Below are 25834 nucleotides of genomic sequence, written 5' to 3'. Positions count from 1 at the left end.
TTACTTTGCTTAACATCACTTCCTCCAGCTCTTCCCATGTGGCAATATGCTTCATGCGTTCATCACTGCTTTTTAGCAATGCGTAGTACTCCATTGTATGTATATACCACAGTTTTTTAATCCACTCCTTAGTTGATGGAAATTTGGGTTGTTTGCAACTCCTTGCAATTGTGAACTGTGCCGTAATGAACATTGGAGCACAGATGTCTGGCCGTGGTTTGTTTCTTGCCTCTTCTGGGTAGATGCCTAGTAGGGGGATGGCTGGGTTGTATGGTAACTCAATGTCCAGCTGTTTCAGATATCGCCAGATCGATTTCCATAGTGGTTGTACATACTTACAAGCCCACCAGCAGTGCATGAGAGTTCCTGTCTCCCCACAGCCCTTCCAACACTTGTTGCTTTCTGATTTTTTTTAATTGGGCTGTCTTTGAGGGTGTTAGGTGGTACCTCATTATTGTTTTATTTGCATTTCTCCTATGGCTAAAGATAGGGAACATTTTCTCATATGTTTGTTGGCCATTCGGATTTCTGCCCCTGTGAAACTCTCTTCAGGTCTTTTGCCCACCTCCTCAGTGGGCAATGTTTTTTTTTCTTTTTGGAAGCTAGCAGAGTATTGTAGATTTTAGTTATAAGGCCTTTGTCTGATGTGTCATTGCTAAGAATGTTTTCCTAGTCCGCGGACTGTCTTATTACTCTCTTGGTGACTTCTTTCAATATACACAGGTGTTTTATCTTCAGTATGTCCCATTTGTCAATTTCTGCCTCCTCTGTGTGTGTGTCCTTCCCTATTTCTGATAGCCTATGTATTCCCTGTGCCAAAGCTCTCAAGTTGGTCTCAATTCCCTCATTGATGGCCCTAATAGTTTGGGGTTTAACTTTAAGGTCTGTGATCCACCTTGAGTTTATTCTTGTGCATGGAGTGAGATAAGGGTCTTGCTTAATTTCTCTGCAGGTAGATATCCATTTTTTCCCAGCACCACTTGTTGAAGAGGGCGTCTGCTTCCCACTGGATATTTTTGGGGCTGCCTTTCTCCAGCCTTTGATTCTCAGCCTATTTTTGTTTGTAGCATTGAGACGTGTTTCCTCTAAGCAATAGGTTGATGGATTGTGTTTTCTAAGACAGTCTGCTAGCCTCAGTCTTTTAATGCCTGAGTTCAGTCCATTGATATTCAGAGTTATTATCTCCATCTGCAGACTCTGTGATGTTATCTGACTTATACTTTTTGTGTTGGGTGTTTTCCTACCTTCCTTTTTTAATTAGTGTGTTGTGCATATTTGTGTGTGTGTGTGTGTGTGTGTGTGTGTATCATTCTTAACTTCTTTCCATCCTTAAGCCAATGCTATCTTGGGGTCTGTTTTCTCTTTGTTGCCCTCTGGGTGAGGTTGTTCTATGTGGTGGTCTCTTATTTGTGCTCAGTGAGTGTTTTTCTTCTGCCTATACTGGGTTGGTAAGGATCTTTTATAGGGCTGGGTTTCTTCTAATGTATTCATTGAGGTTTTCCTTGTCTGAGAAGACTCTTAATTCTCTATCTATCTTGATCAATAATTTGACTGGGTAGAGTATTCTTGGGTTTGCTTTTTTTTTTTTTCCTTCAATTTTTTGAATATGTTACTCCACTCTCTCCTCTTCTTCATAGTTTCTGCTGATAGGTCTGAGCATATTCTTATTTGGGAACCTTTATTTGTGATTGCTTGTTTTTACCTACCTGCTCTCATGATTTTCCCCTTTTCCTCAAAGTTGGATAGTTTAGCTATTATGTGCCTTGGTGACTTCTTCTTGGGATCCACTCTAGCAGGTGTTCTTTCAGCCTCCTCAATGCCTGGTTTTCATTAATCTGGGGAAGATTTCCCTCCAAGAATTCTCTCACTATTGTTGCAAATGACTTCTTTACTGTGTCTTTATCCAGTAAGCCAATAATACTAATGTTGTTCCACTTCATAGCATCAGACATAGCTCTTAGGTTTTCTTCAGCTTCTCTGATGACCTTAATAGATTTTTGTTTGTGTTTGTTAACCTCCCTGTTGGTCTAATTATGTCAGCGATTTTGTACCCAAAGCAGTACATTGTTTTGCATAAAATTTGTCATTTTATATTGTAGACCTGTAATTTTTAAGAAATTACTCATTTAAATCTCTCTAGTAGACATTCCAGGTATGATAAACTTTAATACATAATTCTGCGAGTAATTCTAAGTCACTGTCACTGTCATTACCTGGTCTAAAACTCCTTTTGTGCTAAAGTGACACTTTTTTGATGCCATGGACAAAAAATTTCCAGGCAAAAATTTTCCAAATGACAGTAAAAGGGCAGGCAGGGCACTGGAGATGGATCTAGGGACAAATCTAAGGTGATTTGCTTTGCTACAATGTAATCCTCACAGGTTACACTGTACCACAATTTGTGTGTGTGCATGTCTCTTTTAGAGTTGCAGTTTTGAATTTCCCGCCCATTTCCGCCTTCTTGTGGCGACACTGCACGCAGAGAACAGAACAGAACGAGGAAGTCAGATCACTCTGTGATCACAGCGGAGGACACCGCTGGACTGGGGAGCAGATAAGGGACTTCTCTGCAGTGTAATCCCGAGTGTGGCTCGGGGTTACCACTTCTGACAGTTAACATTTACCCTGAGCCACACTTGCGATTACCGCCAGGGAGGTTTACATCTGCTTGGCTGTCCTCTAGGTCACTGTTGCGGTTCTCTGCCTCCTCCAGTCTATTGGCAAAGTCTGTGAGGCTGCTACTAGTTGTTGATATCTTGTCCCTAAACTCTTGCATTTCCCTTTGGTGTATGGATTTTATCTCCTCTATCGTTCATCCCTTTTCTGGATTGTTTCCCTCATATCCTGTGACTCCAAGCAGCATTCTGAATATTTCTTTCTGTGGAAGCTCAATGTCTGCTTCTTCTATGCATGCTGTTATGCTTAGGCCATCTTCTGCCATTGCCTTTTATTTCTCCTGTTTTTTTCCGTTGAGGTGATTGGGGCTGATGGCTGTTTGCGTTGTGTTGTTTTAGAGGAGCCAGGTGCCATTTTTCAGGGAGTCGAAGAGCACTGGCTGTCTCTGGGAGACTTATAGGAATGCTTCTTTGAACTGCCTACAGCTAATTTCACTATGGAGTTAGCCTGCCACTTTATCCTCCTATGGCTTCCCTCTCAGGGAAGTGACCCAGAAGGCTGGTGGGTTGCCTGCTTTAGAGTAAAACACCACGCATCATGGGTGCAATTGTCCTGGCCAGGTAGAGAACTGCAGAGGTTGGGCAAAGGTTCCTGCAGCAGCTTGGAACGTTGGCGAGTGTTGGGTGAGCTGCCTTAGCCCTTGTGAGGCACTAAGGTAGGCGGGAAGAAATGTCATGTGGGACAACAGAGGAAAAATAGGAGCTTCCCCCAGGCACACAGGCAGGAATTCCCGAGTAAGAAGTTGGGCGGAGTATCCCCCTCCAGGTTGGCAGGGCTTTCTCCAGCCTTGGGCTAGCTGCACAGCGTGGAGCTCACCTAGCTGGGTGTGGCGCAGGCATAACTGCTCTAGGCTAAGGGGGTGGTCTGGAGGTCCGCAGTGGTGTGTGAGAGAACAGGAAAGAGACAAAGGAGAAAAGTATTTTAAAAGCCAGCTAAGTCTGTGGGGGGATAGAGAAGAGAGGTAAACAAAAGTAACAATATAGCCGAACCCCAATCCCTGCCCTGGAGCTGCAAGAGTTTTAGTCCCTGCCCTGAGGCAGGTGGCAGCAAACTGTGGCTGTGTTGACATAAAGTGCCTGCTCTGGCTCCAAATGGTCCCAGCTCCTGCTGAGACAGTGGCAAGGCTAAGGTCAAGCCCTAGCCGGCCTCCACTGTGGTAAGCCCAAAGCCCCCAGCCCCTCAAAATCATATGGGTCTGTGCCTACTTATATTTATGATGCTCCTCCTGTGATCCAGCAGTGTTGAATTTCCCTCTTAGCAACTCTCCTGGGCTGACTTCTGCGGAGTCCCTCTGGTATGTTACTCAGTTGCCATCTTCCTGGAAGTCTCGCAATGTGGTTTACACACCAATAGAAAAAACTGGTGATTATGAGGCGGTCAGTGATGGGGGTGGGACAGGGAAAGGGAGGGATGGGGTTGGGGCCAAAAAGAGGGAGTATATGGCAAAAAGACAGGATATTGTTGATTTCACTTCTCCGACAGGTGTCATACATATATAATATGTATCTAAAAAGCAGGAAAAAGGGAAAGACAATCCCTCTAGATTTATCCCTGAAAATAGTGATTTGAGTGGCTTAGAACAACAACAACAAATGGTGGGGGGGGGGAGTAGAATTGAAATGGCGCCTTTAGCGATGAACATGTTCATTACAAAATTAATAAAAGAAAGAAAGAAAGAAAGAACAGGAGTTTCAGGGTTGTCTTCCTCCCAGCCCCCATGCGCCCTGACTGCAGCCAGTGGGTACTTGCTCCAGAAAGTGATGGCAGAGGTGGCGGCAGCGCAGAGCCCCTTCTTTCCCCAGCCCTGGGTCAAGGTGGTGACGTTGTAGCAGGTGGGCCACTGAGGCTGCTGGCTCACGTGCCCGTGGTTTCTCCTATGGGACCTCCCAGTCCACACGCTGTCCGGTGAGTGACCCCTGACCATCGCCAGAACTGGCCCTGAGAGGGGGTCTCCTTCATGGTTTGCCCTGCGTGGGTCAAAAGGAGGGATGACCTTCCAGGTATCTGCTCTCTGGCCAGCAGAGAGGAGGGGTGCCATGCCCAGACTGGGATCCAGCTGGGTTGCCCTTGTATGTGCTGACCACACAGTGGGTGCTCTTAACAAGGCCACCAAAGTGCTCAGGGACCACGTCCACCACACAGTGTGAGCATTGGATGCCTGCCCTCATCACCTCTTATGGGATGGGCCTCAAGGGAGGTCAGACAACAGGCCTGAGCCTCTGGACAAGACAGCTGGGCACCTGGCTGCACCAAGGAGCTCAGCAGGAGGCACAAGGTGAGGGTGGTGCAGACCGGGCAGTGTTCGGTTCTGCTGTGCAGGGTCTCACTTTGGGTTGGATCAGACCCAATAGCCCCTAATAACCACAGCAACTGTTGGGCTGGTTCTGATTCATGGATCAGAACTTCCCTATGGGGTTTCCAAGGCTGGGGGTCTTCTCAGAAGCAGACAACCTCGACCTTCTCTCCCAGCACAGCTGGTGGGCCTGAGCAGTGGGCTTCAGGGTGTGTGCAGTGAGTGCAGCCCCACCACGCCTCCAGGGCTCCTGAGAGCAAAGGAAGCAAAGTGAACGAAAGCCCAAGGCTCTGCGCTCCCAGAAAGAGTCTCCGTCTGTGGCAGTGACATCATCTGGTGTCAACTTGAGACTATTCAGAGTGAAGGGGTGGAGTTCAGTCTGTCAATCAGGTTGCAGCTTGATGACCTCATCTGGAGGCACTAAGCAGATAAATAGCTCACTGGAGGCCAGACCCCCACTCTCTGCTACTCATTCCTGTTGACAAGACACATGGATTTATACTGATGGAGCCAGAGCCCAGCAGCTGGAGGAGCCACGTGGAGACACATGTCAGCACTGAGATGCTTCCACCGCCACTAGATCTTCCTGCATTCGGTGTCATTGCATGTGTTTTGTGAGTCTGAAGAGGGATTTATAGATTGGTATCGGACATATGGGCTGAGATCGGATTTATGGACTGGGTTGGGATGCTTTCTTAATGTACAATTACCCTTTATATAAAACTCTTATACACCTATGAGTGCCAGTGAATTTGTTTCTCCGGTCTACCCAGACTAGCACACACTCGTACCTCTCCTGACGGGTCTCGGTGAGTCGGGGCAGCTGCGATGGCAATACGTCTGGTTTCTGATTGGGTCCCTGCCCGTCTCCCTGGTGACAACAAGAGGAGCCTGCTGGCGACTTTATGACCCCAGCTTTCTAATGCTGGCATCATCAAAGGGGTCTGGTGACATCAGCATGCACGGAAGACTCAAACACCCGGACCTTCTTTCCCAGGTCTGGGGGCTGGGTTCACAAAGAACGCAGAGACACGGTGCTGCGGGCCCATGGTCTGGCTCCCAGGGACGTCCTCGGCTGCTTCTCAATGCCAGCTTACTGAAGGTGCCAACTAATCTCTTTAAAGTGTTAAAAAAAAAGAAGCAAAAGTGACCCCTGGAGGCCTAAGACGCACCTGTGCCAGGCCATGACATCTCTGCTACTGCACATGCGTGCCAGGGCTGGATGGTGAGTCCGGAGGCCAGAGAAGAGTGGAAGTGTGGATCGTGGCGTTGGTGGAGAATGTGCCAGGGGCTGCTGGGAGCACCGACACATCTGTCCTGACAGGTACCGCCAGAGTGCTTCATGGGAGAGAAGATGGAGAGACTTCCTCTCATGTACCTGGAACATGGGATCCAGAGGAACTGGGCCCTGGGGAAGGATGGCGTGCTGGGTGAAGTAGAAGGTCCGGGGAAAGAGGGGGTGCCACAGTGCTTGCAACCATGGGTGCCCATGTAGGAAAGACTCTGAGGATGGAGCAGGGCGGGGTGGGGGAGGCAGGCTCTGTTGCACCTGAGTCAGAATGTCTCGGGGTGCTTGACAGCAGCCACGCAGCATAGATTGAGTTGTGTCCCCCAAAACATGCACTGGCTTGGCTGAGCCTTGATCCCCAGTCTACCACGATGTGATGTGATGTGAGAAACACACTAAGAGCATCAAGAGTGGGCCGCGGGGCTGGTGGTTCAAACCCACCAGCTGCTCTGTGAGAGAAGGTGAAGGCTCTGCTTCCGTGCAGACTTAGAAGGCTTGGAAATGCTCTAGCATGTCCCCAGGGGTTGGGGTGGGACGAGTCTGGGCTGGCGGCATTCTTCGGGAGCCCAGGGACCCTGTGGATAAGACAAGGTTGGCGGTTTAAACCCACCTGTGAGGAAGCATGAAGCTGTCTGCTCCTGCAAACCCCGCGTCTCAGAACCCCAGGCAAGGCCACCGCGAGTTAGAACCGACTCGAGGCCGGTGCGTGGAGCCCACATTGCAGCCCAGATCCGAAGTCGGGGGCGTTTCCCTGTGGGGGTGTGCGTGCCCTGCAGCAGCTGTGATTGTGTTAGGGGTGAAAGGAGAGAGACGTGAGCAGAGAGCAGGGCCTGTCCTCTTCAAATCCAAGACTGATGAACCCCGGCGGAAACCGTCATGGAGCCGCGATCCCCGGACAGATGAACCCCGGCGGAAACCGTCATGGAGCCACGATCCCCGGACAGATGAACCCTGTCGGAAACCGTCATGGAGCCGCGATCCCCGGGGGGTGCGGGAAGAGAGTGGGGAGGGGGAACTGATAGCAAAGATGACTGTATAGTCCCACTGGCGGGGAGCAGATAACAGGACTGTAGGGGAACTGATACGGTTGATGGTGCAAGAGAAGGCAAAAGTATATAATCATCATCATAACTATAATATAAACATGAGGGTCCCTGACGGGTGGGGTGGGCGAGGAAGGGGACACAGAGGCGCTGACATCACAGAGTTCAAGAAGAAAGGGAATGTGCTGAAAATGATGGTGGCAGTGCTTGTGCAATGATGCTTGATCTAATTGAATTATGGATCCACCCCGGCAAGCACCTGGATCCAGGGGAAGATAGCTGCCGAGCCACACGGAGTTCTCTGGGCTGGGCCTGTTGCTGCTGGAACGGTGAGGAGGACCGCTCACAGGAGCTGGCAGAGACCACGGCCCCCCAGAGAGCGGCGTGCAGGGCTTGGGCTTGCAGTCTCCTGTCCCCTGGGGGCTGCACCAGCCAACCAGACTCGTCCAGGAAGAAGGGGCTGATGGAGTGTGGCTGCTCCGGGGAAGTCACGGTGGAAGTGCTGGGAGACAGCGTCAGCTGCTAGCCTCCGGAGGGACCGCGCCAAGGCAGCCAGAGACCACCATCTTCCCAACTCACCCGGCCTTTCTGCGACGCTTGCCTTTAGGCGGTGGTCAGCGTCCCCGTGGGGCACGGGGAGTGAGCCTGCCCAGCGAGGCGTTGTATGAGGCGAGCTGTCCCTGGAGGGGGATGTGGGCCTTATTGTTGGGTGGACAGCAGAGTGAAGCTCCGCCCGCCCCACGCTGCGCCACCTCCTCGCTGCAGCCGGGTCTGACCACTGTGCCCTCCTCTCCTGGCTGCCCCTCCTCTTTGCCCAGCATGGCGTCCTGCCCCCGAGCTGGTCCCTCCGGACAGCATGTCCGAAGTCTAAAGGGACCAGCCTCGCCACCCATTCTGGACTCTGAGGAGCATCCTGCTGCGCTGCTCTGAGACAGACCCGCTCACCAGGGCTGCTCCAGGTTCTGGTGGCCACGCCAGCAAGGGGATGAGGCCAGGCAATTCACTGGTAGGCACAGGGGCTTTCATCAGCGCAGAGAAAGATGCCAGTGTCCGCGAATGCCATCTGGCCGCAGCCTTTTCGAAGTCCCCTTGTGTTGTATGTCATCCGACACACCCAGTGTGCTGTCACTTCAATATTCAATCTGTGTAAAAATTATTCACGGGATATTTTCCTTTTTAAAAAGAACACTGTCTTTAAACCCCACGGTGTGTCTTTTTCTTTTCTTAATTTTGTTTCTGCCGCCTCTGCCCCCTTCCCCTCCTGCCCTCCTCCAGCGTCTGTCTTAAGCACACGAGCTCTAAGACCAGGGCTGCCACAGTTCCAGGGCATGGTGGCAGGTGGCGCTGGGGCTGGCAGAATCCACCAGCGTAGGTCTCACCCTGTAAGATCCTTGGTGGGTTACATGCTGGTCTGTTCACCGTGAGATCAGTGGTTCAAGTCCTCCAGCCTTTTCTCCAGGACCAGGCACCCCCCATCCCTGTGTGGGCTTTGTGGGCACCTCGGCCAGAGCAGAGGGTCTCTAGTCCCAGTCGACCGGTCTTCTTTCTGAGGACGTAGGGGGCCAGGCCTGAGTGCTGCCCAAGTGCCCACAAACCCGTGTTCGGCTAGCTGGCAGGGAGATGCCGCTCTGGTGCGTGCTGTCGTCACGTCCTGAAGTTTCCCATCTCTTCCCCCGGAGGAGAGGCTGAGATCCCGGAGGAGAGGCTGAGATCCCGGAGGAGAGGCTGAGACCCCGGAGTAGAGGCTGAGACCCCGGAGTAGAGGATGAGACCCCGGAGGAGAGGCTGAGACCCTGGAGGAGAGGCTGAGACCCCGGAGGAGAGGATGAGAACCCGGAGGAGAGGATGAGACCCCGGAGGAAGCTGCTGCTGCTACTGGCCACCTTTCTCTTCATCCTGCTGCTGGCCCAGCACGTCAGGTGAACCTGGGACCGGAGGTGCTGCTGGGCAGACAGTGAGCACCCAGGACAAGGGCCGGCCCTCCCAGAGCTTGGTACAGGTGGAGAAGGGCAGCGGGAAGCACACAGGACAGACCAGGCCTGGGCTCAGGTTCCCAAAATCCCCTGGGTTGACAATGGTGAGGTGGCAGCTGGTTCACAGAGCATGTTGGTTTCCGGGCCCACTGCAGAGACCCACTTTGTCACGTGGATTGCGGTCCCCACCACGTCATAGCCTACGTGCCCCTCCCCTAATCCAGCTGGACGAGCTCTTTCCAAGTGATTTCCCAGGGACCAGACTTTGGGTTGAGGGTCCATTGCTCAGCTCCCTAGAGGCCTGCTGGCTCTCACCACTCTAATCCCATGTGGACCAGGATTGCCCAGTGAAGCTGTGTGTTCTCCTGGCTCAAGGTGCCCCTCGGCAGGGAGGCACCCATCTCAGGGTCACGGGTGGCAGAACCGACACCAGGCAGTGCCTGTCACACCACACAGCTCAGGATGTAGCTAAGGGCTCTTGTAACTGCTTGGTTTTTCCTCTGTGTCCAGGAATCGGCAAGCAAAAGGACTTCCGCTCTCACACTGGTTTAATCCTCGGTAAGAACAAGCATGTCTTTCTTAGAGCAAAACGCGTCTACGTACACGTGCACACACGCACACACATGCACACATGCACACACCCCCTCCGTTTGGAGTCTAACGCCCACCACCACCCTGCCGTTGTGGGAGGTCTCCCGAAGTTGGCCTTGTCACCGTTATGGCTCATATACACAAACCTCGGGCCTGCTGACCAAGAATCAAGTTAGCTGAGGGTGGTAACCAGAAAGGGCGAATGGGTCGTGTTGGAGGGAGCTCCACTAGAAGGCACCTTGGGAGTTGGGATGGCGGGGCTCTGTCTCTCGTATCTGGGACATGTTATCAGAGAGACCCGGCCCTGGAGGAGGATGACCTAATGCTTACAAAAGGTCGAGGGTCAGCAAGAAATTCAAGCAGAGGCCCAGTGGAGAAGAGGAAGGCCGTCACCGAGCTGGATGGACACAGGGGCGGCCAGCGGGAGCCACTGTGAGGCCGGCGCCGGCTGGGCTGTCTTTTGCTCGGTTGCAGTGGTGTCGGACCTGCCTCGCTGGCACCTCACAATCCCAGTGAGAAAGGTTGCCTGGTGGAAGAAGCAATCTCTTGGGAAGAAGGTGGAACATGGCTCCTTAGATCAGCACCCAGGAGCAGGCTTCGACCTGGCAGGCACAAGGACACATCACGGCGCTCACTGGGAAGGTGCACATGGCCTGAGAGGCAGGGACTGTGGCACAGTTGAGAATCAGGACAAGGTGTGCGCCAGGGCTGTGTCGCTGCTCACACGTACTCGGTCTGTGCCGAGCACACCATCCAAGAAGCCAGACTGTGCGAAGAAGAGCACAGCGTCAGACCGGAGGAAGGGAGTCTCGGGAGCGACCTGTGCTAAGCAGACGGCCTCACCTGCTTGCTGAAAGCCAAGGGGCCTGGAGCACCTGCTGGTGAAGATCAAAGAGGGCAGCCTTCCCACGGCCCTGCTCCTGTCCCTGTCTCTGAAACAGCCAGCACACGGAATCCTAGTCTGTCGGCATCTTGCTTTATTTAATCTCATTTATACCCGCTGCCCCCGAGTGGATGCCATCTGGGTGAGTCTGGGTGGACTAGAGAAACAAATGCATAGACACTCATACGTATGAGAACCAGCTTTATAGAGAGCAATTGTACACTGAGAAAACACCCCAGCCAGTCCAGATCAAGTCCATAATTCCTCTGCAGACTCATGCAGCACATGCAATGACACCTAATGCAGGAAGATCACAGGCCTGTGGGTGGGAGGCCTTGTGGATCCAGTGGTGGTGGAAGCATCTCAGCACTGGTGTGGGTCTCCACGCGGCTCCTCTAGCTCCAGGGCACTGGCTCCATCAGTGTAACTCCATGTGGCTTGTCAGCAGGAAGATGAAGCAGAGAGTGTGTGTCCCGCCTTCAGGGAGGAGTTCCCAGAATCCTCAGAAGGCCACGCCCACACAGAAGTCTCATTGGCTATGACCTGATTGATATGTTAGATTCCACCCCTTCGCAAGTTGACAGGAGATGATGTCACTGCCACACCAACACATGGCGGCCCTGTGTGGGCAGGGTTTCTGAGGCTGTAAATGGGTAGGGGGCAGACACCCACATCTTTCCCTGGTGGGTTTCAACTTCTGATCTTGAGGTCAGCCATCCAATGGAGCCCCAGGGCCCTGTCATCTCATCTTTCCGTGGTCCACTGCTTGGCCGTGGTGGGGGCCTGGCCGGTGTCCTGCTGGGGCATGACCACCAGAGTGGCTGTGACAGTCCGTGCCCAGGCTGCGAGGAAAGCACATGTCATCCTTCTGGGACCACTCGCCCAAAAGCACAACGGCCGGGACGTGGCTGCTGTGGGAGCTGTGGGGGCAGTGGCAGACTGGTGGCTGTTGAGGAAACAGTTAGTGGTCAGAGCCCACCAGCTGCTCTGCAAGAGGGAGACGAGGCTGTCTGCTTCCATGCGGAGGGACGCCCATGGGCACCCTGAGGAGCAGCCCTCTCTGTCCTGCTGGGTCACTCTAAGTCCGAATTGGCTCGACGGCAGTAGACTTGGTTTGTTGTCTTTCTGTCTGGTGGGGAGGGCGGTGGGGGGGGGGCGGCAAGACTTCATTTTCTGAGACCACCAAGCTTATTTTGATTGGCCGCACTCAGCTCACGTGGAGGTCAGCGTCCCCTCCTGGCCGGCACCGGCCGTTGCCACTGCCCCCCCCCTTACCCTGGCACAGCACCTGGCCCCCAGAGTGCCCTTGGCACTGAGGTTCAGGGACACCTGCTTCTGTTTGTTGGCCAGAGAACGCCCCGATGTCCTGACCACCACCACTTGGCATGCACCAGTCATCTGGGAAGGTACGTTCAACCGCTGGGCACTGGAGAGCTACTACAAAAGGCGGAACATCACTGTGGGCTTGGCCGTGTTTGCTGTGGACAGGTAGGCAGCAGGGGCAGCAGAGCCTATGGGAGGCTGTCTGTCTGTCTGTCCTCCCCGGGCTTTCTGCAACCACCCATGGCCGCAATACCTCGCTGCCCTGGAGAGAAGCTCCTCACCTGGAGCCTGGGTCCTGATCCCTCTTTGGCATCACTGTTCCCTTTGTCACTGCGGGTCGTCCAGAGCTCAACGCCGTGTCTCAGGGAGCCCCACAGCGCACTTCTCTAAGTAACACAGGCAAGACTGCCTGCTGCCCAGCCCTGCCCTGCTGAGCAGGCTGCTAGCCCGCTGCCACTGCCCACAACTCTCAGGGAGCCTCCCTGCCTTCAGGGGGTTTTCACGGCTGGGGCTTTACAGAAGCAGGTGGACAGCCCTTTTCCGCATGGGTTTCAGCCACCCACTCTGGCTAGCAGTCGGACATGTACTGGCGGTACCGCTTGCTAAGACACCGGCATCTGAAACTGGTCAAGTGGTGCCTGCGTCTGCGCGCCAGACAGAGTAGACCCCGCTGTTCTGACCACCACGAGTGTGCCCCACCACCAGACATGGAACAAGGGGTCTCTGACGATGCCTCTGGCTTAACCCCGCCCCTACCCCATGTGTGCACTCTGCAGGTTTTTAGACAAGTACCTGAAACGGTTTCTGGAGTCTGCTGACAAGCACTTCATGGTGGGCCACAAGGTGATCTTCTACATCACTGTGGATGACTTGTTCCGTGTCCCGGACATCAACTTTGGTCCTCAGCGAACCTTCCGGATTTTTAAACTCGACAGCGAGGACAAGGCCTGGTCGCACGACCTCCACCTGGTGCACATGCGGACCCTGCGGAGCCGAATCCCGAGCCACATGCAGAAGGAGGTGGACTTCCTCTTCAGTATGGCCGCCAACCAGGTCTTCCAGGGGGACTTCGGGGTGGAGGCACTGGGCCGCTCCGTGGCTCAGCTGCACCCGTGGTGGTACTTTAGGAGCACCGAGACCCCACCCTACGAGAGGAGGCCTGGGTCGGCGGCCTGCATCCCGTTTGGGGAGGGGGATTTCTATTACAGCAGCTCTGCCATGGGGGGGACGCCGCGGGAGCTCCTGCAGTTTGCCAGCCACTATCTGCAGAACACTGCCCGCGACAGCAGCAACCGAGTGCACAGCTCCTTTGAGAGCCACCTCAACAAGTACTTCTTCCTGCACAAGCCCAGCACGCTGCTCTCGCCGGAGTACGCCTGGGACCCCCGGCTCCGCCTCCCCCCACAGATGCGGCGCGTGAAGGTGGCCTGCTTCTCAGAGAGGGACTAAGGTCACTGGGCTCCTGACGGGGACCACGGCCATGCCAGGGCTTTCTGGGACATCTGGAAGCTTCCGTCTTTCAGGGACGTGTAAGAGTCACACCTTCTACGTGGATTTGATCCCTCCCGCAGCCCGCCACAATTTTAAGCGACCCCACACCCCAAAGCAAGACGGAGACCCCCAGGCTGGCGGCTGGGCACCCCCCTCTCAGCAGTGGTGGGACCAATCGTAGACAACACGAAACTATTTTTTAGCGTAAACGCTTTCATTGTTTTTAAATACGGAGAGACACTCAGACCTTGGTCAGGAAAAATGAACCTTATACACAGAGGCAAATGTGTCATGAATATTCATTTATGTAAACCATGATTTTCATGCCACTCGTCCTGATTTTCAGGTTTGGAGCACAGTTGAACTCACCCTTCCTCTGTCTCCACCTCCCCTCACCCCTCCTCTGTCTCCACCTCCTCTCACCCCCCCTCAGTCTCCCCTGCCCAGCACATGGTGGGCCACAAGGCAGGATGCCCACCAAAGAAGAACCTCACCGATCCGACTGCAAAAAGAGACGGAGTTTTAAAATGTCAGGTTCAGAATGTTACATGCCATGAAGGGAAGGAGAAGGAGGGGTGGGGCCATGGGGCAGTGATGAAGGGGAGGAGGAGGGAAAGACATGGAGGGGGAGGAGGGAGAAGAAGGGAAGAGGGATGGGGAAGCAGGAGGAGGGGAGGACAGTGTCTCTGCTGAGACAGGCTGTGCCACCGAGTGGGGCCCATTGTCTGCTGTCTGTGTCATAGGTTACAAATCACAGGGAAGAAGGTGGGGGGGGTGCATCGCAGCCCTGACATCCCTCCAGCTCTCTCCCCCTCAGATCCAGACCCTGGTGTGAGTCACCCCCAAAGAAGAGAAGTACTCTGGAATGATGGGCAATGCTTTTGCCGCACATGAGCTAGCTTCAAATGAACAAAGTCTTTCCCCTTTTAACCGAAGAGAATCACCTAGCCCCGCGGGACTCGCACTCAGCTAGGTGCCCCCTCTCGCTCGTTAACTCGCTCACTGCCATGGAGTCAATGCTCACTCACTGCCACAGGACAGGACAAGGCAGGGTTGCCCCTGGGGGTTTCCAGGGCTGTGGATCCTCTCGAGAACAGAGCCTGCCCTTCCTTCCCCGGGGCAGCTGGCCCTGCAGTTAGCAGCCCAGGGAGTAACCAGAGAGAATGCGGCTAAGAAGAAAATCGTATCTTCAGGTGGGATCTGTTCTCTGTTGGAGGCAGGATTGTTCAGAAACACTTTCTGTCCCCTCTGAAGGTTCTGAAGGTCACCTGGAGGCCTGGCCAGAGTGCCTCGGTGAGGGGCCGGCACTGCCTGCCCATCAGAGGCCCCTAGGGCCATGGGAGTACAGGGTGGGTGGGGAGTGGTGAGGCATTTGCCAGGGAGAGCAACCACAGGGCCTGGCTAGGCAGTGGTGACTCTGTGGCACAGGTCTCACCCTCCACGCTGGGGCTGGGCTCGGTCCCAGGGCCTGGCACACTGCAACAGAGCCCCCAGGTAGACCCTGTGGAACACTGAGCAGATACTGAGCTGCACTGGACCGACAGTGTGTTGCCTGCTGTGTGTGGCGCTGGGGTGGGCTCAAGGTGGCAGCAGCAGGAGATTGCCACTGGGGGCTGGGGCTGGGGCTCTGAGGCCACTGCCAGGTCTTGGGCTTTGCCCTTGCATCCATCTTGACTCCCGGGACCCTGAAGGGCGGAGGACAACAGCTCCTGGGGCTCCCCAAGACGTAGCCTCATCTCGCTCCTGAGTAGCAACTGTGGGTTTGAACCGCCGACCTTGCCCCATGAACGGCCCCATGCCCACCAACAGCACCCTGGGGTGCCTTTTCACGAAGGAAGGGCAGGCTCAGGAAGTGCAGGCAGCCCCTGGGCTGTGAAGTCCTTAGGAAACAATCCGCCATTGTTCTATGAAAAATGGGAGGTGCAGGCAAGGGGTGCAACTTTGTGACCCACATGGAAACATTGTTACCATTGGCACAAGTCACAGAGGGTCTAGTGAGCCTGGAAGTGCTTGCTTCCTGCTTCTGTGCCCAGAAAGGCTACATAAGAAGACAAGCTTTTTAACCACTTTCACTGACGTCTACAGCGACTGAAACAGCTGTGCCCTCGTCACCACCTTCGGCCCCAGAGCATTTTCTTCCTTCTTGTCCCCAGGACGGTTGGTCCCCATTACCTGCTCCCTTCCCCCTTTGTTGTCACCCTAAGGAACCTACTGTATATATTTGTGTATAAACTGAGTTTTTCAGCACAAAAAATGTGCTGAAAAAAACTGGGGTTTGGCTTATACACGGGTCTCACGGATGATTGCCGTTTCTCCGCTGTTCATTCAAAGCCCCGCTGACACTGCAGGGCTTTGAATGTTTGTTTACTCACATCTAACCAATCAGAGGCGTCCTATGACATAGACAGCTACAAATAGCAGAAGCACCCGCAGTGATTCACTTACGCCGGCAGCTGAACTGGTGAGGATGTGGCTGCGCTCCGTCTCTCCCCTCTGGTCTCTGTGTTAATTCACATCCTGCACCCCCTGCCCTCATGGACTCCCCCCACTTCCTCCAGGCTAACACGTCGCGCGTGGGGTGGTGGTGGTGGTGGTGGCATTGCCATGGAAGTTCTTTTTCAAAGTCTTGGTTTTTTATTCTATTAGAAATGGATACTCTTGAACCAAAACAAAAACGCCGGTCATATGAGGCTGGTTTCAAAATGAAGGTTGTGTCGAGAGCAGAAGAAAGCAATAACAGTATTGCAAGTAGGGAATTCTGTGTTGATGAAAAGCAAGTGAGGGAGTGGCGGAAAATGAAGGCTGACTTGGAACAGATTCCAAAAGCTAAAAAAGCTCGTCATGGTTTAACGTCTTTTTATGGGGCTCTAGAGAGTGAATTGCATAAATGGGTTATGGAGTGTCGTCAAAATGGTTACTGCGTACCATGCATGGGAAACCGCATACGTGTTCTACAAATGGCTAAGGATGACAAATATAAAGCACCAGGCATTGAAAAATTTACTGCGTCAGCAGGATGGTGTACCGACTTCATGAATAGGTTTGGCCTACTATGTTTGAGACAAAGAACAAAGATGTCCCAGAAATTGCCACAAGACCTTGAAGAAAAAATTATGTCATTCCAGTCATTTATTATAAAACAAAAGGATTTATAATTATGACCTGGCAGATATTAGGAATATGGATGAAACTGCCATGACTTTTGATCTTCCAAGCAACAGAACTGTGGCAAGTTTAGGAGAAAAAAAACATTTTTCTCAAAACCACAGGAAATGAAAAAACAAACAAACACATTTTACAGCTGTTGTATCATGTTTGGCTAATGGAACTAAGTTGCGTCCTATCATTATTTTTAAAAGAAAGACCTTGCCTAAAAAGATCAATTTCCCACCAAGAATTACTGTGCACGCACATGTTAAAGGCTGGATGGATGAAGACAGAACAAAAAAATGGCTGGAAGAAATTTGGAACCAATGACCAGGAGCAGCCTGAAAGAAAAAGCCATCGTTACTTGTTTGGGATATGTTCAGAGTCCACCTATCAGATGACATAAAAAAAAACTGACAAATTCTAGTAAAGTTACTTTAGCCGTTATTCCAGGTGGGCTTACATCTATACTGTAGCCTCTGGGTGTATCTTTGAATAAGCCTTTTAAAGACCGTGTGCGAAGGATGTCATTTGGTCATGCCCGACTACAAAAAAAATCTCATGAAGCCTGACATAGAGTTAATAGCAAAGTGGGTTCGAGATGCATGGGAAGACATTCCAGAAGACATGGTGTGACGTGCCTTCCAGAAATGTAGTATTAGTAATGCTATGGATGGCAGTGAAGACTGCGCTTCATATGAAAATGACAGCAGTGATGGTGATGACGGCGATCTCAGTGAGGACAGCATTTATGATGACCTCACACCAGCTGAAGCTCTTTATTGGGATACGGGTGATGAGGAGGAATCCAGTTTTGAAGGATTTTAACTATATTTTAGCTTGGTTGCTGATTGAGCTCAGGGAATAGTACTCTTAAGGTATCATTGTTGATACCTTATTGTGTTTGTTGAACCTATTTTCTGCTTACTGTGCTAGTTTACTAATGCTAAATGACTTGTTGTCCTTTTATTTAAAATAAATATTAAATACATTACCCCACTGATGTCTCAATTTTTAGTAATTTTATTTTAATTCGTTTTGATTATTGAAACTCCTCAATAGTGCCTGCATTTTCCACCCTAGGCTTATACTCGAGTCAATCAGTTTTTCTGGTTTCCCAGGTAATAATTAGGTACCTTGGCTTATACTCGGGTCAGCTTATGTTCGAGTATATACGGTAGTTACGGTCTTTATAGATTTACTTATCCTGGGTGTCACCCATAGAAAAATCACTTAAAAAAAATCCAACAGCAAAAACAAAATACAACCCAAAGAAACCTCAAAGCAAGAGAAAGCAGAAGGTAATAAAAACTAAGACTAGGTCCAAAGGGGGAATTGCAATATGTTCAATTTAACCTAACCGTGTCTGTGGTCATTCACTTGACAGCGCTCTCCGTCTGCAGCGCCATTCACCTCCCTGCTCCGTGGACCCAGGAGTCCCCGGAGGCTCAGTGCTGTGGACTCTGGCTTCCACGGTGGACCATGGTAAGGCAAACTGAGTGACATCAGATATGAGCTACCTGTTCCATCCATGTTCCACTGAGAGAGAAACTTGGCAACTTATCGGGGCAGCCTGTGCTCCCCAAACAAAGGCAATGGAAGCACTAAGGTTGAAAGGGACACTGATGGTCGGTACTTGGGAGAGAAAATCCAAACCAACCCCAATGTCTTCCAGCTCATCCCAACGCTCAGCAACCTTATGAGGCCCAAGTAGAACTGCCCCGCTGCTTTCTGAAACTACAGGAGAGCCGTGTCTTTCTCCCGCGGAGTGGCTGGTGGTTTTGAACTGCTGACCCTGTAGTTAGTAACCCACCACACCACCTGGACCCCCAGACTTGGAACAGAAGGCTCCCCAACCAGGCCGGTTTCCATGGAGACGGTTCTGTGCGCAGTGACCCTGCTCTGCCGGCCTGGGGGGGACCGGCCAGGTGAGCAGGCAGCATTCAGCAGCACTGCTGGGTGGCTTCAATTGCAGAGCCTGCGCAATCGTGACTGAGCGTGAACCTCTGGCTCCACCGAGGGGCCCCAGATTTGTGCCCCAACTTGACAGTCACGAGATGTTGCCCCTCCCCTGACCAGCGTAGTCAGGACTTATATACAACGCAGCATTGTCAGGCGATGCCCCACATGCCCAGGATTCCATAGAAAATCTTTGTCACATGAAGAACCGGAGCAAGGAGAGACGGCCCACAAACCTCCAACTGGGCTGGCCCGGAGCCGCCTCACAGAACAGTGTCCCTGAGCGCTGGTGGCGAGTAGCTCAAGCACCAAGCTTCCGACTGAGCGGCTGGTGACCTGAGCCTCCCATGGGGGCGGGGGTGGGGTGGGAAGAAAGGTCTGGCGTCTGCTCTAACCCTGTGGGACTGCTCTGCTCCGCCAGGGGGCTCACAGTGAGCTAGCATAGACATGGGGACACCCAAGAATAGCGCTACAAACATACTGGAAACATGAAAAAAAAAATGGGAAGTTTCAGCAAAGAAATGAAGTCTTCCCAAGGTCACGTGGCCCCTCACCGGACCAATGAATGCTAGGAAAGTAAGCCAGGAACAGGCCTCATGGAAGGAAACATTCCCGGGCGGCCACTTCGGGCGGGGTAGATGGCGGATCACCAGGACTTGGCAAGGAAGAGCACACACCACTGCCACCGAGCCCAGGAGGACTCACAGCCGCCCTGTAGGACACAGCAGGCTGCCCCAGTGCCTTTCTGAGACTCGCTCTTTCACGTACTGGGCAGCCTCGTCTTTCTCCCAGGGAGCAGCTGGTGGACTTGAACTGCTGACCTTGTGGTTAGCAGCCCCACGCACAATGACCCACTCCACCCACCTCTCAGACTCACTAGTTCGCCACCATCTAGTACATGCCTCCTCATAGTGGCCCTCTGGGGCCCTTGGGAACCCGTGGGTTTCCAAGACTGGAACTCTTTCCAGGAGTAGAAAGCCTCATCTTTCCCCGCAGAGTGGCCGGTGGTCTGGAGCTGCTGACCGCACTGGTAGCAAACCATCGTAACCACTACTCCACCAGGGCTACTTAACTTGGCGAAGAGGAAGACCGGAAAAATTAAAGAAAGAATCAAATGGCCATTTTCTCCCTGCTGCCGGCTCTAATAACCTGAGAGCCCAGACTCCATGATGTCCCCAAGAGCAGGATGAAGAGGGCACAGAAAGGGTTGATGGACTGGCGCCGAACTCTTGGTGCTCCAGTGAGCTCAGGGCAGGCTGTGGCCCTGCCACCATCCCCATGGACTTTTCTAACTGGGTCTGTGAGTTGACAGAAAAGGGCATGGTCTATGGGTTTGTTTGGCAACCAGGTGAAAGCCCCGGCAGTCAGCCACCTGATTTGGTTATTTGTCATCTTTCCTCAGCAGTTGGTGACTTTGGTGGGCCACCAGGAAGTGGCTTCACTGAAGCGTGGCCAGTGAGGACCAGCACCTTGGCTGGGAGTGTGCTTGGAGGTGGCACCTGCCTGGACTTGCCTTGTCTCCAGCATTTCCCAACTGTGCGTGTTGAGGTCCCTGACCCAATTTTCCGAGCGCCTGCCTCCTGTTAGTGGCCCTGAACAAGCCGTAGATCCGTCCTTCAGTCATGGGCTCTGCAGGGCATGGGGTCCAAGTCTGCCCGACACAGTTGAAGGTCTATTTCTTGGCTGTAGCTGGCCCCAGAGGCCAACACCCCCCAAGCGTCCTGGATTTGGGCATCTGCAGACCTGTTGGCAGGAGAGGGTGACTGGTGGACTTTGGGGTCCTGAGTTGCCCTGAGGCTGATGGAGTGGGTGGTGGCCGCTCCGCACTGCCCCTGCAGCTGGAGCAGTGGACTACATGGCAGGAAGAGGGCTCCTGGGGGCTGGAAGGACTGGGGCTGGGCTTCAAGGTTCCTCTGGGCAGGCAGAGCCGTGATGGCAGTGGATTCCACGGAGTGGCAGCAGACAGGTGGGGGAGAGAAAGAAGGTAGCTGAGGGCAACTCGGAGGAAGGGGGCTGAGGTAGAGCCTCAGGGCCTGACCCGGGTGTCGGGTGGGGGGCATTGGCCTGTGGAGGAGCAGAGAAGCAGGTGGTGATTCCGGGTCTTTGTCCCGCTCGGAACAAGCCCCCAGTCAGCGCTGCAAACTGAAGCAACAGCGCCTCTCACCTCCAGGCCCAGCGCTGACCCCCAGCGGCCCCGCCCTCACCACACCCACCAGACCCCACTGCTGCTTGTGAGCATCTGTCTGAACCCCAGGCCTCAATGTGCTGGCTTCACCATGCACCGGCCTGGTGGTCCTTCCCACCTGCAGACCACACTGTGGGAGTGGGGAGGACAGTCCCGCAGCTTATCAGGCCACACCCACCACATCAGGCTACACCCACATATCTAACAAGCCACCCCTCCCATCTCATCTCCCAGCAAGTCACACCCACATCCCCTCCTTCCATGTCACTGGCAGAGCACACCCTACAGCCTCAGTAGGCTGTGCCCTCACCCCACCCGAGCCATGCCCGACCCTAGTCCCCCACAGGCCACCACCATCCTTTCCCCTCAAAAGGCCATGCTCTCTCCCACAGGCCACGCCCATGTAATTTTCCCCAGCAGCAGAGACCACGCCTAATTTTCCCCTTCCCAGAGACCACGCCTATCATCTCATTCTCCACAGGCCACGCCCCCAGCCCTGCGGGCTGCTGGGGGCTGGGTTTCTCTACCGCAGCGCTGATGTCCACCAGGTGACTTGCAGCAGCAAGTCCTGACTCCCTGCTCCCACAGGGCTGGGCACTTGTCCAGATCCTGCCCCCCTACCCAACACACACACACACACACACACACACACACACACACACACACACACACAGGTGTGCAGATTGGCTGAGGTAGGAGTGAGGGGTCTGTCTCTCTCCCAGCTTCTCCATCTGGCTGTGGGGCCTGGGACTGGTCACAATCTGTCTGGACTCTCGGATGCACAACCTTAGTGCAGACACCCCCCCCCCCCCCCATAACCCTGCCCAGCTGGCCAGAAGGGGCTGTGGGCACGGGGATGGAGCGTGTGGGTGGGGGGAGGGGGCAGACTTACCATCCCCATTGAAGATAGGGACTTTCTCCAGATGGAACTGCTGGACATATGCCTGGAACCGCCCCAGCCACTCGGGGTCCCCTGGTGCTGTCCTTGCTGAAACCAGAGGCCTGCTGTGAGGACGGACCTCTTGCAGCTCCCACTCTGCCTGCCTGGCCGCCTGCTGGGTGGGGGCCGGGCCAAGGTGGGGACCGGGCCACTCTGACATGGCTCTACCTCTCATTGCCTCCAAGGCCGCAGCCTCCAGCCCTCCTGCCCCCGGTCTGGACTGTTCTGCCGGCCCTAGATCCTCCTCCTTTTTCTCCCCTCTCTTTTCTCCCTCCCCTGTCCCCCATCCCTCTAAGCAAAGGGGTCTGGGACAGGATGGCCCCTGAAGGTTAGATCAGCCCCACCGGCTGAAGTCCTCCCCCACCAAGTGCGTTGCACTGTGGCCCCCTCACTCCTACTCTGTGATCTGGACCCCTCTGTTCTCACCGTCCCTCTCCTCCTGCCCATCAGCCCCTCCCTTCACTAGACTACCCCCAGCTGCCCTGACCCCACTCCATCTAGTCCCCCATTCCTGAACCCCATTGGCTGACTCTCGGGCAGAGAGGGGGAGGGGCTTCCAGTGGGAGACACCGCAGGGGGCATAAATGAATGAACGAATGAGCTAGTGCATGAATGGCACACCCCTGCCCAGAGGGGCAGGACCTCAGGGAAAGAAGTGTCCACTTGGGGCAGCTCTGAGCAGACCCAGCCAGCATGGACCTGGGCACATGGGTATCCCGTGGCCTCCCTCTGTCCAGGCTGAGCTGGGTGGAGTGTGGCACCTACCCAGCAGTGCCCACAGGGCGTTGGTCTCCGCGTCCTGTTCCACTCGCACATGCAGAAGCAGGCTCTCATAGTTGGTGCCCACGACTCGGACCAGCACTCGGCCGACGGCCTCAACTGGGGAGACCCTGGGTGAGCCCTCCTGGACAGTTCCCCCCACTGCCACCCCCACTGTCTGTTGGGCCCTGTCATCCGGCCCTTGGAGTAAGCAGATACTCACAGGTGCCTTGGTACTGGCCCCGCAGCCTGGTCGGGTGGACGATGACGTCCAGGCCTTGACATACCCCCTGGCCCCTAGGAAACACAGAGGATGACCCTGTGGCCAAGGGTCCCTGCCCACCGTCCTGCCGGACCCAGTGCTTGGCTGATTCAGGGACTGGGAAGACCTGGTGAGAGCCCTGGGGTCCAGCCATCCCTCTGTGCAGTGGCCTGACCTTACCCATGCCCAGGGTGGGGCACGGCCCATGGTGCCAGAGGGCTGGAGGATCCTGGAAGAGATGGGGAATCCAGGGGCCCTTGGGCCAAGTCTGAGTGGGAGGACTGGGAGGAGATTGGCTACGAGCCATCCACCCCCTCCCAACAGGCACGTGGTCCAGGGCCACCCCTGTGGCCCAATGTGCAGATGAAGCCTTTGGTGTCCTGTCTGGGGCCGTGGGAGGTTCAAGGCAGGCGCTGTTGGCGGGCGTTGCCCACTGTGGCCCTCTGTGTGTGTCACCGTGTTCCCCAGCACCACCTATGTGTCACCCCCCTCCCCACCCCTCAATATCACCCCCTTTCCCAACCCGAAGCACCACTCTGTGTGCACCCCCACTTTGCCAACCCCCAAGCATCTCCAAGAGCTCTCTTGAGCCAGAACCCCTGAGCAAATGTCAGGTACCTCAGAGGGTCCCGGCTGTAGGGGCCAGCTGGCAGGTAGGGCACCGAGCTCTGAGCAGAGGTGGGACCCACACAGGAACACCCCCCCGCAGAGAAGCACAGATGTCCTGTCCCCCTCAACTGGGAGGCTGGGCCCCTGTCCTGGGCTGCCACCCCTCCCCTGCATGCCCTCAACCCCAAGCTCTTAGGTTCTGGGATGCCCCGCACAACGGCTCCTCTAACTTCTGGAGCGGTACCCCGAGAATGCTCTGAGCTGATGAGGTCCACTTGCCCTGGTCACCTGGGGTCCCTGAGTCTGAGGACAGGGTTCCTGAGGAACTGCAGGATGGAGCTTACATCCAGAAGAGCAGGAAATCCAGGTCCCCTTGGTCTGTGGCCCGGATGGAGTGCAGAGAGAGCCTCAGGGGGTCGTCTGGGGACACCAGGCCTGGGTGGGTGGCAGCAAGCTGGAGGGTTATCCAGTGTCCTTCTGCCTGCAGGGGTAAGGGTGCAGGGATGAGGGTGCAGTGGGGAGGGGGCAGGAGTGAGGGTGCAGGGGGGAGGGTGCTGGGGGAGGGTGCAGGGCGGAGGGTGCAGAGGTGCGTGGGAGCAGGGATGAGCATGGCAGAGTTAACATGCAGGGGTGAGTGTGGAGGGTGAGTGTGCAGGGGCAAGGGAGCAGGGGTGAGGGTCCTGGTGGAAGCTGGCTCCTGGGATCCAGGCTCAGCCCGGGGCACGGGGAGCCGCAGCCCTGGCTGGGCACTGGTGGTTCTCCCCTCCTCTCCCAGGACACCTCTGTGCCCTGCCCTCCTTCCCTTCTCCTCTCCTCTCCTCTCCGCTCCTCTCCTGTGTGGGTCCCATGTCCCTTCCCTTCAGAGGGCCCCTGGGCTCAGAGAAGGTGGGGGAAATTGGTGCTGGCTGCAGGTCAGAGGTGAGACAGGACTCTGGCCCTGAGCCAGCACTGCGTGTCCTTGAGTGGTGGGCAAGCTCCCGCCGGCCCTGGGCCCCCTCTCCTGGAAATGCCCTTGGGCAGCGGCTGCTTGGTATGACTGAGAGGACATGCCCATGACTGCTGGCCTTGGAGGAGGGAAGGACCCGCCCCCTCCCCCGGGCCCACCAAGGCTGGACCGAGAGCATGGGCAGGGTCCAGATGGAAGGGGCCTGGGCTGCCCTCCCACGAACCACGCCCCCCAACAACACAACACAACACACACACACACACACACACACACACACACACACACTCCTCTTTACTACCCAGGCACCTCCTAGACCAGTTGGTCCCTGGGCAGTGATGGAGCCCGGCTGAGAGAGCTACCTTCTGAACATCAAAGTCCTGCTGCAAGGGCACTTCCTCCAGGGTCTCCTGTGCGCCGGCCAGGCCCAGGCCGAGGGTCAGCAGCAGGAGCGGCCACCTTGTCAGGGCCATGTCTCGGTGTCCCACCTGATTCTCCGGGGAGGGAGGCACGCAGCCCCTGGACCAGGGCACAGGGAATGCAGATCGGCCTGGGGCGGGCAGGGCGGTTAGTCCGGCCGGTTTCACTGCTGTGTCACTGGAGCTGTGGAGGCGGTGGGTGGAGGCCGCCTGCCCTGTCCCCGCCTCTCACCTGTGATCTCAGTCCCACAGCTCTGGGCTCAGGGGGAGTGGGGGTGCAGAGGGGGAGTACTCTCAGGACACCCTCTGAGTGTGGCCTTGCGGGGGGGGGGGCGGGGGGCCCTCGGTGTGTACAATGGTCATCTCTCAGTCCATGTCCTCTCCATCCCCCTGCCGTCTGTCCGTCTGGGACCAGGAGCCCAGCCCCTCATCCTCCATCCCCTGCTCCTGGGAGTGCACTGGCCTGAGGTCACCTGGCTGGGAGGCCATCTGCCTCTCCAGCCGGAGGCGGAGGCGTGGGTGGCAAGGCCCTGCCCCCAGCAGGCCTGCTCTCTCTCTGTGGCCTCTGTTGGGAGGTCCTTCCTGTCTCCTTTCAGCATCTGTGGGCCCAGTGTCCCTGGGGGCTGTCTCCCATGTGTCGAGGCCTGGACGTTCTGGGAGCCGCTCTGCAGAGACCCCGGGTCCAAAGGACACATCCCACTCCAGGCTCTCTGTTCTTGATGGTGTGGGCCTTGCTTTATACTCTTCAGGGTAAAATGTGATGCAGGCTGTAGCTCAGAGCACCGCCACCCCTTCCTCAGAGCAGGGGTGTCCAGGGCTGAGGGGGTGGCAGTCTTGGCTGGTTGTGTCCTCGCTCTCTCCGGGAAACTCCCTAACCCTGAGTTCCCGCCAAGTTGGCATGTGTTTTGAGGACACATACAGCCCATGACTGTCCCCGTGCCTCCCAGGACAAGTGGACAGCCAGGCTGACTTGCCTTTCTCTCTTTGGGGTATGGGGCCCTGCTTGTGGGGGCGGGGGTCTCATGATCCTGGTGGGCCGTGGGTTAAGCA

General features: G+C 55.1%; 2 protein-coding genes across 2 annotated transcripts; one reads left to right on the top strand and one right to left on the bottom strand.

Annotated features, from left to right (window-relative positions):
- Positions 1 to 9145: 9145 nt before the first annotated feature.
- On the top strand, positions 9146 to 13519 carry GLT6D1 (glycosyltransferase 6 domain containing 1). The gene is made up of 4 exons (XM_075558841.1): positions 9146 to 9219; positions 9784 to 9831; positions 12098 to 12235; positions 12847 to 13519. Exons 1-4 carry the CDS (start codon positions 9146 to 9148, stop codon positions 13517 to 13519), a joined length of 933 nt encoding a protein of 310 aa, XP_075414956.1.
- Positions 13520 to 20693: 7174 nt separating this feature from the next.
- LOC142457726 (lipocalin 1-like) lies at positions 20694 to 24838 on the bottom strand. The gene is made up of 6 exons (XM_075558840.1): positions 24728 to 24838; positions 23767 to 23903; positions 22775 to 22848; positions 22558 to 22671; positions 21745 to 21840; positions 20694 to 20731 (listed from the first exon to the last, which is right to left on the bottom strand). The coding sequence occupies exons 1-6, from the start codon at positions 24836 to 24838 to the stop codon at positions 20694 to 20696; spliced, it is 570 nt and encodes a 189-aa protein (XP_075414955.1).
- Positions 24839 to 25834: the final 996 nt, after the last annotated feature.

The sequence above is a fragment of the Tenrec ecaudatus genome, chromosome 10, assembly GCF_050624435.1.
Source record: "Tenrec ecaudatus isolate mTenEca1 chromosome 10, mTenEca1.hap1, whole genome shotgun sequence".
Taxonomy (NCBI): domain Eukaryota; kingdom Metazoa; phylum Chordata; class Mammalia; order Afrosoricida; family Tenrecidae; genus Tenrec; species Tenrec ecaudatus.
The sequence above is the reverse complement of the archived record's forward strand: the minus strand, read 5'-3'. Positions and strand labels throughout refer to the sequence as shown.